We start from the raw sequence: 14,239 nt of genomic DNA, 5'->3' as shown, positions 1-14,239 counted from the left end.
GAGAAACTTAGATTTGCCGTTCCACTTCTTTATGCATTTATTGATTGATTCTTTTATGTACCCTGACAGGGGATGAAACCTACAACCTTGGCATATGGACACGACACTCTAAGCAACTGAGCTACCTCACCAGGACAAAATAGATGTACTTTTGGCTCATTCACACTGGACAGCTCTTGTTGTGCTGGCTGTAGTCATTTTTTATTTGACAACCTAAGGAGAAAGAGGTCAGTGCCCCTGACCAAATAGTCAGGTATTGCATGTCTTTAAAAATCGCTGCTCTAAGGTCACATTAGTCTGACCACAGACTGTTGCTCTTGCACATACTAAAAGTTTATGCGAAAGTTAGAAATCTCAGGCCATGGAAAATATAGCACTTTCCTCCTCTTTGCAACCATCGATTCACCTTTATCACTTGACCCCAGGGCACCAATCCCGTTCTCCTTTCCTCAATAAAATTTGATTACTTAAACATTACATACAGCATCACCTAGGGAGCTTAAATTAAAAAACAAAACAAAAAACTAATGGTTTAAAGTAGGCACCAGATAATTAAATCAGGATCTCTGGAGGCAGCTTCCAAGTATTGACTTTTCTTTTTTTAAGGCCAGAAGGGACTCAAATGTGCACTCAGGAGAGAAAAAAGACAAGATCGTAATCCAAGTTCCTTAACATGACATCCATGCTCTAACTCCAGGCTAACAAATGAGCCACTACCCTCCTGTTAGGTGCCACTTACAGCCTCTAACTCCCGTCTTTGCTACTGCCATCCCCGCTGTCTAGTGCACCCATCCCGCTTTGTAAATGTCTGAATGCCTTCTAGTCTTCATTACAATGATATGCATAGCAGATATTAAATAAATACCTGCTAACAGTTATTTTATAAAAATCCTACTCCTCAAATCTAGGAATGAGAAGAGGATCTCTACAGCTATTCAAGATACCTGAACAGGTATTGTGAAAAGTTCCAGTGCTACAATGTGCTTATCAGTAAAGGTATAGAAAAACACAGAAGTGCAATAGCATACACACTATGGTGTCAAAAGCTGCATACTTCATGGGTTAATGATACCTGGTCAAAAAGTTGTTTGCCAGTCGTATTGGGCTGGATGGCAAATTCCAGCTCAGCGTCCATCGTGGTTACTCTCACGTTGATCTGGAATAAGGAAAAAGAATAGTCAGTAGGAAAGAAAATACACTTATTAAGTATTAGGCAGGAGAAAACACTTTTATCTGATTTCTAAAATAAAGTGATATAATATACAGGCAGTAAAGAACAATTCCATAATTGCACCTAATTGTTTCTTTAATAGATAAAGTAATAAGGTTTGATTTTAATCATAGGAAATCTTAAATCTACTTGCAAAACAAAGACCTTATGAAGTCTTCTTTTAAGAACATTTACTGAATACCTAATGTATACTAGTCACTAGGCCATGAGCTTCCCATATTCCCATTTAGCCCCAGCAATAATACTAGGAGATATGTTCATTTCCACAGAAACCGAAAGAGTTCCAATTATTTGGCCTTCGACACATGGATATCGAAGGCAGAATAGGTATTTAAACTGAGGTATAACTCGAAATTCTTTGAATGTCATTCATTATCTCATATTTCTTTAAACACAAAAATCGGTTTTATTTATACTGATTTGACATTTTATAAAATGTATTCTTCAGTTTATAAAAGCATTCATCGAATGCCCTTTGCTAGATTCTATTTTATACTCTAATTTGTTTTGTGTAAACACCTTTCTAGTTGGATTATCTCACCAAAAATGTAACATGCCTTAGCCAAAATAATTTTAACTCCAGAGTAGCATCTTTACTGAGAATTCACCATGATGTGGTACAAATATATCTCTTAAACTTTAACTCCACTATTAGAACTCTAAATCAGACTTACTTCTTCTTACACGTTTTACTCATTCTAACAACCACGATCTCTACACATATAGACCCTCTACCTTCTCCAATCAAATGAATCTTATAGATCGTTTCTTCTTTAAAGTAATATCTATTAGGAACTATTGTTACACATAAAACAATACATGTAAGATATGTAAACTATGAACCATAATAAAATCAAACCAATTGTGACATAATGCATATTTGGTCTTCATCCTGGGTCTTGACGAAGCTCCTAAAACCCCTGGAATTTCCTGAGTGACTGATGTGAGGAGCATCTTTTGTTATTTATAATAAGCCCCTTTCATCCAACCAGAGTTTATGCTAATGACTTGACTCCAGAAGGCTGGCTCCTAGACAGCTTCAGGGTGGGGAGTGGTAGCCAGAGGTTACCATGATTACATGGTAATCATCCATGTGATTAGAGGAACCAACCATGTGATTAGAGCCACTCACCCCAACCTCCAGGGAGAAGAGACAATGGGATCTGAGCTTATCATCAATGGCCTGTGATTTAATCAATCATGCCTACGTAATGGAACTCTCATAAAAATCCTCAAGGAAGGGGGGTTCAGCGAGTTCTGAGTTGGTGAGTGCACCCACATACAAAGAAGAGGGTGCATCCAAATTCGACAAGTACAGAAGCTCCTGAGCTCAGGACTGTTCTGGACCACACCCTACCTTCTTCCTCTTCATCTGTATCTTTCATTTGTATCCTTTACAATATCCTCTATATTAATCAGTAACAATGACTTAAGTGTTTCCCTGAATTCCTGAGTTATTATAACAAATTACAGAAACTGATGAGGGGATCATGGAAATCCTCAATTTGTAACCAAATTAGACAGGGCTACTGCTTATTTTACTAATTGGGTTGTGTCTTTTCTTACTCCTCTGTCGGAAATCTTTATGTATCCTAGATACTTTGCCAGTTATTCTTGTTGCAAAAATTTTTTTCCCCAAGTTTGTCATTCTACTTTATAAATTGCCCTTCTTTTTGGTAAACACATCCTTAATTTTAATATTGAATTTATCAATGTTTTTGTGCACATTTAAGAAATATTTCTCTACTCTGGAATTATGAAAATATTAACTAATCAGCATACATTTACTATATTTCCTACTAAAGTTTTATCGTAAGCTGTCTTCAATAATTTTTGCTTATGATTTGAAGTAGAGGTATAATTTCATTTTTTAATCCCCATGAGGATAAAGACTACTCTTTGACAAATCAAATGTCTATAGGTATGCATCTGATTTTGTGCTAATTCTGGTGCATTGAACTATTCTGCCAATATCATATTGTCTTGATTACTATATCTTTAAATAAGTCTTTATATCTGGCAGAGCAAGTCTCCCCTCATTATCTTCAGAACTGTCTTAGCTATTCTTGGCACTTTGTTGTTGCTCTTGACTTCATATGAAATTGTAAACTTTTCATTATAAATAATAATCATTACTCTATCATGCTTTAAACTGAAACTACACTAAGTTCATTTTTACAACAAATTATCTTGAAGGAGAAACGACATCATGGCTATGGTTCTCTCTATGCATTAAGTCTTCTTTAATATCTTTCCAAAAGAGTGTTAAAAATCACATTAATCATTTGCTAGATATCTTTCCCCTAGTTCATTATAATTTTGTAGCTATTATAAATACAGGCCCACCGTTTCTTGATATCCTAAAAACACTGAAAACTGAAGTTTATTAGCTAATTTCTAGCAAAAATTTGACATGGAGTAATGTGACTAGTGAATTAATTCATCCTACTTCAAATGAATATTCGTGCACTGACCTATAGAAGTATTAACGTTTTTGAGGTAATGCAAAGACCTCAATAGAAGTTTCATGATATAATGGCATTTACACATAAATACAGCATATTCACCTTTCTAAAATCTAAAATATCGCAAACAGTGAAACTCACCTAACATAAGGGATTCAAATTCAGGATTGTGAAAATGAAAAATATCTTTCCAATTTTGTTTCTGGTTTTGCTTCTGTGGAAATGCAATTTATTTTTATAACAATCCTTTTATGAGTTCCCTTGCCAACTGTTATAATGAGCCTGTAAATCTGTTTATATAAACCAGGGGCCAAAAAACTTCTTCTGTAAAGGACCAAAGAGTAAATATTTTAAGCTTTGCAGACTATACAGTCTGCTGCATCTACTCAACTATGCTGCTATAGCAACAAAGCAGTTATCCTATATAACTGTTCCCGTCACCGCTGCTGTGCTCGCCAGCCCTGAGCACGGCTTCTGGCTGTGCTGGCTGTGCGGCGCTCCCCCTGTGGGAGCGCACTGATCACCAGGTGGAAGCTCCTGCATTGAGCGTCTGCCCCCTGGTGGTCGGTGCGTGCTATAGTGACCAGTTGTTCCACCATTCGGTCGATTTGCATATTAGCCCATTGTTATATAGGACTAGAGGTCCGGTGTACAAAATTTGTGCACTAGGGTTTTGTGTGTGGGTTCCCTCAGCCCGGCCAGCCCCTCTAACAGTCAGGAGCCCTCAGGGGATGTCCTACTGACGGCTTAGGCCCGCTCCCCAAGGGAGGCGACTAGGCCAATCATGCGGTCAGGGGAAGGCGCCGCCCCATCACCCGCCACTGCTGCTGCCTCTGGCCTCCCTCTGTGGGAGGTGACTGAGCCAATCAGAGAAAGGCGCTGCCCCCATCACCCCGCTACTGCCGTCACTGCCAGTCACCGTGGGGTGACTCGTGGACTTAAATCTGTATACTATAGTTGAAGATATTAATATCTATTTACGTTGGTGAAATTACTACAGAGCTTTTTCCAACATGTTATTCACTAAAATGTTAAAATAAGTTATTAATAACAAAAAATAACCTTTTAATTATAAGCGAATCTTGCTTAAAAGCATTTTAAAATTAACAGTGTTAATTTTCATATATTATATACAGACCAGAAATTTCTCTGTTAAATCCAAAATCTGTTAAATTCAGTCAGTTCAATCCCAGCGGTTACAGTCAATTAAATCACTTTAGGTCCAAAAAATACAGGGTTTTTCAAAGAGCAAGTTTTTAATTTTGATGAAATCCAATATTTTTAAATGATTCAAACATTCTGTGTTCTATAAGAAACTCTGCCTACCCCGAGGTTGCAAAAACGTTTTCTTATGTCTTCTAGCAGTTTTATAATATGGGCTTTTGAATTTCGGTCCATGATCCACTTAGAGCTAACTTATTGTGTATAATATGGGATAAAGGTTAATGTTCGTTTTATTGTATGGATAACTTTTTGTTCCAACACTATTTGTTGGAAATAATTTCCCCATTGAATTGTGTGATAATCTTGTTGAAAGCATAATAATATTTTCATTATAATATATGTTGTTTCACTGATCCTACTTCAACAATATCACACTTTCTTATTTTCATAGCCTGTGAATAAGCATTCAAATTCAGGAGTGTTAAATTTTCCAACTTGATTCTCTTTAAAAATTGCTTTAGCTATTGCGTCCCCATTTTCCTCTCCTTTGCCCACCTCCATCCCCTACCCCCCTTTCTCTCTGGCTACCACCACACTGTTGCTTGTTTGAGGCAGTGGGCACACGATGCAGTGCACAGATGATATTTGTTGAGTTTGTACACTTGAGACTTGTATGGTTTTGAGAGCCAATGTCACATCAATAAATTCAATTAATAATAAAAAATAATAAAAAAACATAAAAACTTGCTTTAACTATTCCACATAAATTTTGGTTTAGCACTTCCATAAACATTTCACAACCAGCTAGTCAATTTTAGTTAAAGAAGCCTGCTGGGATTTAAATGACTGAAAGTATATTCAATCTACCATTGCATTTAAGGAGAACTGACATCTTAATGTTTTCCAGACATACCTAGACAATATATACTTTTTTGTGCATTTTAAGTCTTTCTCAGTTTTCAGTATAGAGATCTTGTACAGTTTCTATAAATTTATTTTTAAGTATTTTATATCTTCGATGCTACTGCAAATGATTTTTCAAATTTTACTGCTAGTATATAACAAAGACAACTGATTTTTAATAATATAACCTCTGTCCAACCATCTTAAATTCAGTTATTAGTTCTAGTAGCTGTTCTTTCTGAAGATTTTCTACATAAACAATCATGTCATCATCTGAAAATAGAAAAATTTACTTCTTCCTTTGTCATGGTTATGACTTTTATTTCTTTATATTCTTCTTTCCCTCAAACAATAAATGAACACTTTGTTTACCTGCTGAGTCTTTCAAGTAATTCCAAAGCGATATCCATGCGAGAAAATTCTAATAATTATAACCAATAATTTTTTTAAAAAAGATAATTGGCAAAAAGAAAATTACAAATAAAAACCAACAACCCAATTTTCTTTAAGAACATTTATCTTTAAATAAAACATCTAAGACTATCTAATGTCAGCATAGGTATCATGAGTATCAAAACCAGAATTATGAACTCTGGCCGGTTTCTCAGTGGTTAGAGCATCGGTCCTCGGACTGAAGGGTCTCAGGTTCAATTCTGGTAAAGAGCACGTACCTTTGTTGCAGGAGGACACAAGGAGGCAACTAATCGATGTGTCTCTCTCACATTGATCTCTCTCTCTCTCTCTCTCTCTCTTTCTCCCCTTCCCTCCCTCCTTCTACTCTCCCTAGAAAGCAATAAAAAAGATATCCTCAGGTGAGGATTTTTTTAAAAAAACAAAACAGAATTATGAGAAAAATAATAATGAATGAACCTCTATTCCTCCTATTATTTACTGACCACTGAACAACTTCTAAATCCTCACCGTATGCACCTCCATTTCATAAGGAAATTAAGAATGGAGAGACTGAACTAATCTAACAAAACACTCAAATTAAGTAACAGAGTCTCAACAAGAACTAGGACAGTTTGATGCAGAACCCATGAATTTTAATCTTAACTACAACGTTACCATACCTCTTCTTCACCGGCCCACATAATACTGCACTTTAGCCACATTAATCTAAACCAGTTAATAATAATATCAATGCCTTCTTCTTCCCAACAATTCTACCACAATACTTTGCCTTGTTCCAAAAGGAACTTACTGCCGAGCTGGCATGGCTCAGTGGTTGAATGTTGACCTATGAACCAGGAGGTCATAGTTTGATTCCTGGTCAGAGCACAGGCCCGGGTTGCTGGCCTGATCTCCAGTAGGGGGCATGCAAGAGGGAGCCGATCAATCATGCTGTCTCATCATTGATGTTTCTCTCCCCCCCTCTCCCTTCCTCTCTAAAGCAATAAAAAATATATATATATATTTAAAACAAAACAAGGAACTTAGTGCTATTCATTAAGTAGTGGCAAAAGTAAAATAAAATATACTTACTGGTTTCGGCATTTTCCTTCTCTTTTTGTCACCTTCTTTAAAAATTCTTCACTTCTATAAATCCTATTGTCACCTTCTGTTAAAAAAAAGCATAATTGATTATATTTTTAATATAATGCTTTTATTTAAACATGTGTATAAAATAAAATTCAAATATTTTATTTTTTTTGAATGTTTATTGAATTTATTGGGGTTACTGGTTAATGAAATTATGTTTCAGGTACAATTCTGAAAACTTAAAACATTTTAAAATTAAAAGTAACATAGTCTCTTGTTTTATTGACATTTTCAATGTTTTCTATTATCATTTTACATTCTCTAAAAATATTTATAGTTATGACTTAAAATAGCATGCATCTCAAATAGCATAAGGTAAAGCATACTGATCACCAACTAAAACTTTAGTTAGAGACAACATACAGCAAGGAAACAAGATTGCTCTGGGGCCAAATGCTGTCTCTGAGTCAGGTTCACCCCCAGACCCCGCCTGCTAGACACAGAGAGTAAAGATGAGGAGAGATGGATTCAGAGGTTAAAGAAATGAATCAAAAAATACCTTCCAACCTTTTCTCTGTATTGCCAAAAACCAAAGGAAATTCTGATTAATGTCAACTATAAAAGATAACTTTTTAAAGAAAATTATTTTTTCTTTTTGAAAGTTTAAAAATCCAATAGAGAAAATACACGAGTAAGCTTATTCACCTAAGGTCTATAAAACAGTCACGGTTTGCACAACTGCAATTTGCATGCTACTCACCAACAAATCAGTGGCCTCCACTGAAATGTAGATAAAACTAAAGTTAAATTGTATCTTTTCACCCCTATGGCTACAAAAGTGAATCCTAATCCAGGAAAACCATAATGCTACTGCGACTTAGGATAAATGTTCTTACAAACATCTAAAAAATTGGTTTTTCACCCTACAAATCTACCAAAATATCAAACATTCTTAATCATTATTCACCGTCCATAAAAAAGATTGTCATTCCAATTGGAAAATCTATAGTAAGAAGTATATCAGATAAATTATTACTTGAAATCAGCTTATACTGGTAGTATCTTTGCCAAGAAACTTTATTCATTATTCTAGCTTCAACTAAATTAATATACAATTAATTTTGTGTTTCAAAATTCTATTACCAGTTGCTTTTTAAGATGCTATAATTAATAAAACTGAAAATTCTCCAACCTGAAATAAAGGTAAAGCATTGAAGTAAGGTAATTTCCCTAAACTATACTCAATCAATCACATGCCAATAAACCTCCCTACAGGGGGAACTTCCTTCCAAATTATTTTTTATCTATTAAACTCCTCATTTCCTAACTCCCCCACTTTCACAGACCTAAACGTACTTCAGTTCTATCTTCTATTTCTATACTACCATCTACCCACTACCATCGTCTTAGTTCAGATCCTTTTCATCTCAGGTCTTAAAACAGCCTCTAATGGATCTGCTCTTAACATCATCTATATGCTAATAACCCCCAAATCTGTACATTTCTCCAAAACTTGCTTGGCTAACTTGGCTTGCTCAACATCTAAAGATTATCTCAAATATAAAGTGGCCAAAACACTTCAAACCCTACTCTATAGCTGAGTCTGCTTTTCCATAAAAGTCTTGATAATATCCTATATAATAAGAGCCTAATATGCTAAGTGTCCAGTCGTCCATTCAATCAATCAAAACATAATATGCTAATGATACGCTAAGGCCGTTTAACCACTCACTGATGTGCACTGACCACCAGGGGGCAGACTCTGACCAATAGGTTAGCTTGTGGCTGGGGTCTGGCTAATCGGGACTAAGTGAGACGGGCTGGACATGCCCTGAAGCCCTCCCTCGGTAACTCCCCTGCCCCGATTGTGCACCAGTGGGGTCCCTCGGCCTGGCCTGTGCCCTCTCGCAATCCGGGACCCCTCAGAGGATGTCAGAGAGCCGATTTCGGCCCAATCCCGCAGGCCAGGCCGAGCGACTCCACTGGTGCACAAATTCATGCACTGAGCCTCTAGTATTTCTAGAAAATTACTCACTGTATTCGCTCATGTTTTTTCATAGCTCTACTACATCTGCAGGTATAATCCTCTTTTCATTTCACTTTTGCCTTCCATTTTGTTTGATTAATTTTGCCAGAAGTTTGCTTAGTTTATTGGTCTAAAGGCCAGCTTTCAGTTTTAATATTGTTTCTTATATGGTTTTCTCTTTTGTTAATTTGTGTCCTTTTCCTCATTTTTTTTTCTCATTCGTTGGCTTTACTCTGTGGCTCATTTTCTAATCCCTAAAATTGAAAGGTTACCTAAGTAATTTCCAATCTTTTTTCTTTTCTAATACGTGCATTAAGGTCATAAACTAAGCATGCCCAAGTATAAGGCAGCTCTAAATATAAAGTGATTCTATTTCTCCAGTTAGAATATTTTAAAATAATTTTTATCTGAATATGTGAAATAAACAAATATATATTTATTAGTATACTTAGCACATTGCGAACAAGTAGTTTTATTGCTAGCTTTACCCAGTGGCCAGGTAAGTTTCTATTGAATGAGCACAAAAAATATTTTACATAAATGTTAAAGGCACGCTTTAAAATTACATACCCATTGCATGTTGAAGTGAGAATTCTTGTGATCCGTCCTCAATGTGTTAAATATTAAAATACGGAAACTGTAGACTATTCTTTTTGTCAGAATATTGTTTGCTTTATCTCGTATTTCATAGAAAATTTTTGACACAAGACATGAGTGCATCAAAACTTTCTAAATCACAGTAAATTTTCCAAATTACGTAAGCATTTTTTGAATCACTGTATTATACTATCACTAAAATTTTTATCCCAAGCCACAACTACCCATTTATATAAAATATTATTACTGTCTTGCTTATTTGTACCCTTTAGATATATTTTACTATCTACAGTGTAGCCAGAGTGTGTTATTTTTTAGTGATTTTTTTAGCACCAGATCTGTGCTAGATTTCTTTGCCTCTTATCAGATAAGTTCTGAGCTTTCCAAACTCACAGGCACTAAAAGGGCACTTCAGGTCAACGTGCCAGTCTTGAACTTTCATGTGCAAAACAAAGAGAACAGACGTGAGGATTTCTTATGCTCAAGAGAAAGAGAACATGAGAATTACAATGAGAGTTTCTAAGAACACATATACATAAATTTGAGGAACATTTTTTGAGAAAATATCTTAACTTCTATTTGAATCCATAATATTTTGCTAAATCATTATAGTGGTTTTTCACATGTTTTTATATGTACTTTTTCATGGTTGTTTAACTCTGTTTCATTTTTCCAATTATAATTTCTAATCACGACTAAGAACTTTAAGTTTTCAAATGAAATGGTTAGAGGCCTGAGGGCAGAATGCTATCTTTTTATTAGTTATTGTAAGTTTACTATACTATAGTCAAATAGTTCATTTAGATATCCTTTGTTTAGAACTTGGTCAGTTTAGTTTCTTTTTTTTTACCAAAAAAAGTTCCTTTGACATAAATAAAAACATATTTGCTGCATCTGATAAGCTAGATCAAGCTAAACCAAGTATTTAATGTTTTATTTATAGTCTTTCTACTATTACTCATTTTAGGGTAATCAATTTGAGAAAAAAATGGATTAAATTTTCCCAAGTCTGATTGTGGATATTAATTTCTTCTTGTAAAACGTATACGCTTTAGGCTATGTTACTAGGTGCGCGTAGGTTTACAAGTGTTACATCTTTCCAGTGGATGCTTTCCTTTTCCACTAAGTAGTAATTTAATTGCATGTAGAATTCTACACTGACGGTTATTCCCTCAGCATTTGGAAGATATTCTTTTTCTGGGATCTGTTACTGCTGATGAGAAGTCCTCTGTCAATCTAACTCATTCCTTTGAGGTATAATACGCCTTTCATCTCTGCTTCCCTTTCAAGATTTTTTTTGGGGGGAATGGAAGTGTTCTTCAGAATTGCTTTTATTTACCTTGTTCAAAATTAGGTAAGCTTTCTGACAACTGTGGCTTTTCTAAACTCTGGAAAAGTATTAGCCATTATTTCTTTCCCATTTTATATTTTCATTCAGCAGTTCTTCTTATATACATAATGGGTATCTAATATCTCTAATCAGGTAAATAAATATCAAGTGTGTGGGTATGCAGAATTTCTGAAGCTACGTTATCAATCAAATATTAATGGTAGGATTGTGTTTTTTTCCTTTAAGAAATAATTTACCCACGTTTTCAATATCAGAATTACTTCAAGTTATATTCTATTGCAGCGGTTCTCAACCTGTGGGTTGCGACCCCTTTGGCGGTCGAACGACCCTTTCACAGGGGTCGCCTAAGACCATCCTGCATATCAGATATTTACATTACAATTCATAACAGTAGCAACATTACAGTTATGAAGTAGCAACGAAAATAATTTTATGGTTGGGTCACAACATGAGAAACTGTATTTAAAGGGCCAGAAAGTTGAGAACAACTACTCTATTGGAAAAGACCTTTGAAGCAAAATAATACATTATTAAAGTTTTAGATTTAAAAAGAACTCTGATGACATAAAAGTATATGATACATCAATACACACGAACCAGGTTTTTACACAAGTTAATTACATTTTTTAAACCTCCAACAAGCCTAACTGATCTAAATAAACTGTGGGAAGTGAAGGACCTAACCAAAGCTTTTGCAAATACAGATTCAGTTAACTTCTAAAAGAAGCTTCTAAAAATGTGTATTTTCAGGCTAGTGTTCTCTCTTAAAATTCTAGTTAGCCTTCACCCTATTTTACTGCAGTTAATTGTAAGTTATTTGAGAATAATGTGGTTCTACCTCATTTAACAGGTGAATATAGAGTGATTATTCAGCAATGCCTTATATTTATAGAATACTTCATAGTTGTATGTTCTTATACATCAATTTTCTACTAACAAAAATTAGGAGACAGTAAGACAGGTCGCATCATGGATACTTTATAGAAACATGTGCATGAAAGTGATTTTTCCTAAATCACATGGGTAATAAGGGACCACGTCTTTTTGACACGTAGAATCCAGAGTTCTATCATATACTAACCTGTCTTCCTCATTTTAAAAATCAGATGAGAATTTATTTCACTAAATTGCTTATATATCAGTTACTAGCTTATCTGTATATATAAAAGCCTAAGCGACCGGTTGACCAGATGACTGGATGATCAGATGACCAGCTGGGAGCTATGACGTGCACTGGCCACCAGGTGGGCAGATGCTTACTGCAGGAGCTGCCCCCTGGTGGTCAGTGTACTTCCACAGTGGGGGCACCACTCAGCTGACCGACGGGCGCCAGATGGCGGGCTCATGGCTGACGAATGCAGCTGTGGTGGCATGAGTCGTTCCCCCCTCCCACCTCCACAGCAGTGTTAGTGAGCAGTGGAAACAGCAGGTGCAGCAGGGCCTGGATGAGCAGGAGCGGCGCCCCGGCCACCTGCCACCTGTTGCTTCAGGCACTACTACATCCCCCAGGAGATGTCAGACTGCCAGTTTCCAACATCCCCTGAGGGGTTCCAGATTGCTAGAGGGCGCAGGCCAGGCTGAGAGACCCCACCAGTGCATGAATCCATGCACTGAGCCTCTAGTCCTATATAATAAAAATCTAATATGCTAAGTGTCCGACCGTTTATTCCACCGTTCCACCAGTTGCCTGATGCACACTGACCACCAGGGGTCAGACGCTCTGACTGGTATGTTAGCTTGCTGTTGGGGTCTGGCCGATCAGGATTGGGCAAGACGGGCCAGACATGCCCTAGACCAGTGGTCGGCAAACTGCGGCCCCTTGAGTGTGGCTCTTCCACAAAATACCACATGCGGGCGCACACATACAGTGCGATTGAAACTTCGTGGCCACACTCAAGGGGCCAAAGAGCCGCAGTTTGCCAACCACTGCCCTAGACGAATCCATGCACTGGGCAGTTTTGGCCCGATTCCTGCAGGCCAAGCCAAGGGACCCCACCAGTGGACGAATCTGTGCACTGGGCCTCTAGTATACTATGATACAGATAAGAATTCTGCCTTGTATCTTTTAGGATGAGGCTGTGTATATATGTAATTAAAACCTACGTTTTTAGCCAATTAAGTGATTATTGAAAAATATATCACAAAATTATTTAACCTCCACTGAACATTTCTAGAACTTCTGATTATATGAGTATATTATTCTTGAAACTGGCATCATTTGTTAGTAGAACAGACAAATGTCACATGAAAAGACATGATACCTAGATACATGTCATAGAGGTTCCACCTCCAATTGAGTCATCCAGAATACTGTCAGTGTCTTCCTTTCTTTCCTTTCTAAAAAAATGGCAATATATAATCACCTAAGCCACTGTATATCAAAGATATATAATAAATATCAACTATTCTCCCCTCCTCCCACTCTTCATAAATTTCTCAGAGTGGGCTGACCCTACCTTTTATCCTTACTGACTCCCCATCAGCAATGAAACACAATCATGGCAGCAAAATAACCAAAAATTAAGAGATGCTGCCAGAAGACACGTCCCACTTCCAGAAAATTGCATGTATGAATATGTCCTCAACACTAAATGTGTCACATTTTATAAATAAAACATTCTCTTCTTTGTCCTTTAACTCTAACGGGGACCCTAAAACAGCCTCCTCTCTAAATCACACGATGGAAAAACAGCCTCGTACTCAACACCTTGAGCTCTAGTGAGTCAGCAGCAAAACACTCCTTCCCACCTGTCAGGAGGTAAAGCAGGTGTTAAGTCTAGTCCATACTAGGCCTACATTAAAGCTTCAATAGTTTTTACCAGGCTGCCTAATTTTACTCTTGATATTCTTTTCCCTAAGCCTAAATGTAATTTTTCCTGCCTTTTACCCAAACCTACCTGTAAATTTTTTTGTTTTTGTTCTTTTTTCTCAACACAAAAGAAATCTCTGAGCACAATTTTGGTCTCTCCACAGACTAAAAAAGTGACAAAAGAATCCCTCTGCTAATAAACTGATTTAAT

General features: G+C 36.5%; 1 protein-coding gene across 1 annotated transcript in view; it reads right to left on the bottom strand.

Moving 5' to 3' along the window:
* RDX (radixin) overlaps nt 1-13,534 on the bottom strand; it is a 76,887-nt gene extending 63,353 nt beyond the window's left edge. The window contains exons 1-3 of the mRNA XM_015562063.1: nt 13,481-13,534; nt 7,249-7,324; nt 1,073-1,156 (exon numbers count right to left, since the gene is read on the bottom strand). Coding sequence (XP_015417549.1) covers nt 1,073-1,156; nt 7,249-7,260 — 96 coding nt within the window. The 5' untranslated portion in view covers nt 7,261-7,324; nt 13,481-13,534. The remainder of the gene's footprint in view (nt 1-1,072; nt 1,157-7,248; nt 7,325-13,480) is intronic.
* Between the last annotated feature and the right edge of the window lie 705 nt (nt 13,535-14,239).

This window comes from Myotis davidii, unplaced genomic scaffold (genome assembly GCF_000327345.1).
Source record: "Myotis davidii unplaced genomic scaffold, ASM32734v1 scaffold137, whole genome shotgun sequence".
NCBI classification, from domain to species: Eukaryota; Metazoa; Chordata; class Mammalia; order Chiroptera; family Vespertilionidae; genus Myotis; species Myotis davidii.
The sequence above is the reverse complement of the archived record's forward strand: the minus strand, read 5'-3'. Positions and strand labels throughout refer to the sequence as shown.